The 3817-nt window shown below is 47.3% G+C and overlaps 1 protein-coding gene across 1 annotated transcript in view; it reads right to left on the minus strand.

Moving 5' to 3' along the window:
* Tmem231 (transmembrane protein 231) overlaps window positions 1-3817 on the minus strand; it is an 11760-nt gene that overhangs the window by 4774 nt on the left and 3169 nt on the right. The window contains exon 3 of the mRNA XM_013012693.1: window positions 371-503. Coding sequence (XP_012868147.1) covers window positions 371-503 — 133 coding nt within the window. The remainder of the gene's footprint in view (window positions 1-370; window positions 504-3817) is intronic.

Genomic DNA, 3817 nt, shown 5'->3' on the forward strand with positions numbered 1-3817 from the left:
CTTCCGGTTTTCTGGTGTTTTATTGGAGATAGGAGTCTCACGGTCTTTCCTGCCCGGGCTGGCTTTGAACCACGATCCTCAGATCTCTCTCAGCCTCCTGAGTAGCTAGGATTACAGGCGTGAGCCACCAGCGCCCGGCGAACACCTCACTCATTAAAAACAAATCTCTAAAATTAATAACTAATAAGTACAATAATAAATATAAATAGAAGTAAATACCCCAGTGGAAAACATTCAGTTTGCCTATTTACATTCTTTCCTCCCCACCTAGGAAAGAGCAGAGTTATAGTTTGGTTCTTCCTAGGAATTAGTAGGAGGGCTGTGTTCCCTTAAAAGCCAAAAGGGGAGGGGACCTGCGCTAAGGGCGGACTCACGTGCAGTTGGTAGGAGAAGGTCAAGATAAGCTGGACACCAAGAACGTTCTCTGTGGCTTGCAGAGGCAGCTCCAGTCTGAAATGTAACACGTCCATTTTCCCATCCTGGTTCCTGTCTTCTTCTCTAGTCTACAAAACCCAAAGAAAGAGGTTTCTGTCCCTCTCTTCCCCACCACCTTTTTGCCGGACCTGGGGCTGGAACTCCGGGCGTGGGTTCTGTCCCTGAGCCTCTTGGTGTTCCACTTGGTGCTCTACCACTTGAGCCACAGCACCACTGCTGGCTTTTTCTGAGTGGTTAATTGGAGACAAGTCTTATGGACTTTTCTGCCTAGTCTGGCTTCAAACTGCAATCCTCAGATCTCATTCTCCTGAGTAGCAAGGGCTACAGGTATGAGCCATCAGTACCTGGTCCCTGCATGCTGCTCTCTCCCTTTTCGGGCATGGTTAGAAACTGAACCCAGAAGCTGGGCGCTGGTGGCTCACACCTGTGATCTTACCTATTCAGGAGGCTGAGACCTGAGGATTCTCACTCCAAGCCAGCCTGGGCAGAAAAGTCTGTGAGACTCTTATCTCCAATTAACCATGGAAAAACAGGGAGTGGAGCATGTGGCTCAAGTGGTAGAGCTCTAGCCTTGAGCACAAAAGCCCAGGGACAGTGTCAAAGCCCTGAGTTCAAATTCCATGACCAGCAAGCATGAACAATTGCATGCACATCCACGCACACATGCACACATGGGCACACACACACACACACTCCAGAGAGTAAGTCTGGATCACTGCACATTTTCAAATGTACATAGGCTAGAACCAAGGCTCAGCGCCACAGTTGCTGTCTCTACATCACATTCACCCATTAATCTTACAAGGGCTTTTTGAGGTGCTACCATAAGCCAGGCAGCTGTTTGACATGTTGAAAACACAATTTTTTTTTTTTTCTGATCGTGGGGCCTGAACTCTGGGCCTGGGCGCTGTCCCTCAGCTCTTTAGCTCAAGGCTAACGCTCTACCACTTAAGCCACAGTGCCACTTCTGGCTTTTTCTGTTTATGTGGTGCTCAGGAATTGAACCCAGGGCCTCATGCATGCAAGGCAAGCATTCTACCACTGAGCCACCTTCCCAGCCCCAAACACAATGTTTTGTAAGCAAAACAAAGTCCCCCGTGCTAACAGAACTAAAAAAATTCCATTAAGAAGGGTAGAAAATAAATCACAAACAAATACAGACTTAATAATATCATGTAAGCCCAAGTGTCACAAAGAAAAATGGAGCAGGCTAAAATTAGAGCATGATGAGGGTGGAAGGAAACAGAAAAGTCTACAGGAAGTTTTCAGGATGATCTAACGCATTGATGACCTGAATGAAGACGGGAGGAGACACAGGAATGTCTGAGGAAAGGGTGACCCAGGCTAACCAAGGTGCTGTGTTCTCAGTGCCCAGCGGCCAGGGCAGCCAGGCAGAGCGGCGAAGGCCATGCAGAGGGAGGGGAGGGATCAGAGCGAGCCTTGGGCTTGAGTGAGGGTGGAATGATGCATCTTCCATTGGTGCCGCCACGTGGGCCTCTGATGAAATCAATTCTTTACTTCCAGTCAGTTTAAAATAAGCATAACAGCCGGGCACTGGTGGCTCACGCCTGTAATCCTAGCTACTCAGGAGGCTGAGATCTGAGGATCGCGGTTCAAAGCCAGCCCAGGCAGGAGAGACCGTGAGACTCCTATCTCCAATAAACCACCAGAAAACTGGAAGTGGCGCTGTAGCTCAAGTGGTAGAGCGCTCGCCTTGAGCTGAAGAGCTGAGGGACAGCGCCCAGGCCCAGAGTTCAAGACCCACGACCGACAAAAAACAAAAAACATAGAATAAGCATAACATGTGTTAACAGAGATTCAGAGACATAACACTTCCTCAGCACAAATTCTGTGCCAGTACCTAAAATCTAACTGGTGCCTGGTCATGACCATGAATCATACTGTAATCTTATTCTTATGAGATATAGTGTAGTTTGGGACAATTGGAACAAGTGTGTGTGTGTGTGTGTGTGTGTGTGTGTGTGTGTGTGTGTGTGTATACAGGTATTAGGGTTTGAACTCAGGGCCTGGGCCATTGTCCCTGAGCTTTTTTGGCTCAAGGCTGACATTCTAGTACTTGAGACACACATCCACTTCAAGCTTTTTGCTGCTTAACTGCATATGAGTTTCACAAACTTTCCTGCCCTGGCTGGCTTCAAACCTGGATCCTCAGATCTCAGCTTCCCGAGTAGCTAAGATTATAAGCACAAGCCACCAGCACCCAGAAAAGGCTGCTCTGATTTTTCTTCTCAACATACTTTAATGCATTGAAAACATAGGAATTTTTTGTTTTTGTTGTTGGTTGTGGGGCCTGAACTCTGGGCCTGGGCGCTGTCCCTCAGCTCTTCAGCTCAAGACTAGCACTCTACCACTTGAGCACAGAGCCACTTCAGTTTTCTGAGTGGTTTATTGGAGATAGGAGTTTCACAGACTTTTCCTGCCTGGACTGGTTTTGAACCATGATCCTCAGATGTCAACCTGAGTAGCTAGGATGACAGGCGTGAGCCCCCAGTGCACAGCAAACATGGATTTTTATGGTTGGACGTGACTCAAGTGGTAGAGAGCCTGCCTAGCAAATGCAAGTCCTTGAATTCATAACCTAGTAACACACACACACACACACACACACAAGAAATAAGAAAAAATACAGGCACTTTAGGAATACTGTGCAAGGTAAGTAAAACAGAAGACAGATATTTTTCCAAAATTGCCAACTGCAAAACCACTTCCTGATACTATGGTATAGCCTTCACCTAAAACCCAGTTTCTGGGCTTTCTGGGCAGATTCTCAAATGTGATAAAGGAGTGTGGGTTTATGTTCAGAGTTAGAAAATAGCCAGGCATCTGTGGCTCACGCCTATAATACTAGCTAGCAGAGTATCGAAGTTCGAAGCCAGCCTTGGAAAGGGAGTCTGTAAGACTCTTACCTGTGATTAACCAGCAAAAAGCTGGAAGTGGAGCTGTGGCTCAAGTGGTAAAAGCACTAGCATTGAGTGAAAAAAATAAGGGACAACAGCCAAGCTCTGAGTTCAAGCCCCAGTGCCAGTAGGAATACTTAGCCAAGTTTCTTGCTGCAATATGATTAAGGGTAAATGAATAAGATTAAAAAAAATTATTTTCCTTGTAGAGACAGAATCTATGTAGCCTAGGCTGGCCTCACACGCCTCATTCTCCTGCCTTGGTCTCCTGAATACTAGAATTACAGGGCTGGGAAGGTGGCTCAGTGGTAGAGCACTTGCCTTGCATGCTTGAGGCCCTGGGTTAGATCCCTCAGCACCACATAAGAAAAAAGCTGGAAGTGGTGCTGTGGCTCAAGTGGTAGAGTGCTAGCCTTGAGCTGAAGAGCTGAGGGACAGCGCCCAGGCCCAGAGTTCAGGCCCCA

This window comes from Dipodomys ordii, unplaced genomic scaffold, assembly GCF_000151885.1.
Source record: "Dipodomys ordii isolate 6190 unplaced genomic scaffold, Dord_2.0 Scaffold18, whole genome shotgun sequence".
Lineage (NCBI taxonomy): Eukaryota > Metazoa > Chordata > Mammalia > Rodentia > Heteromyidae > Dipodomys > Dipodomys ordii.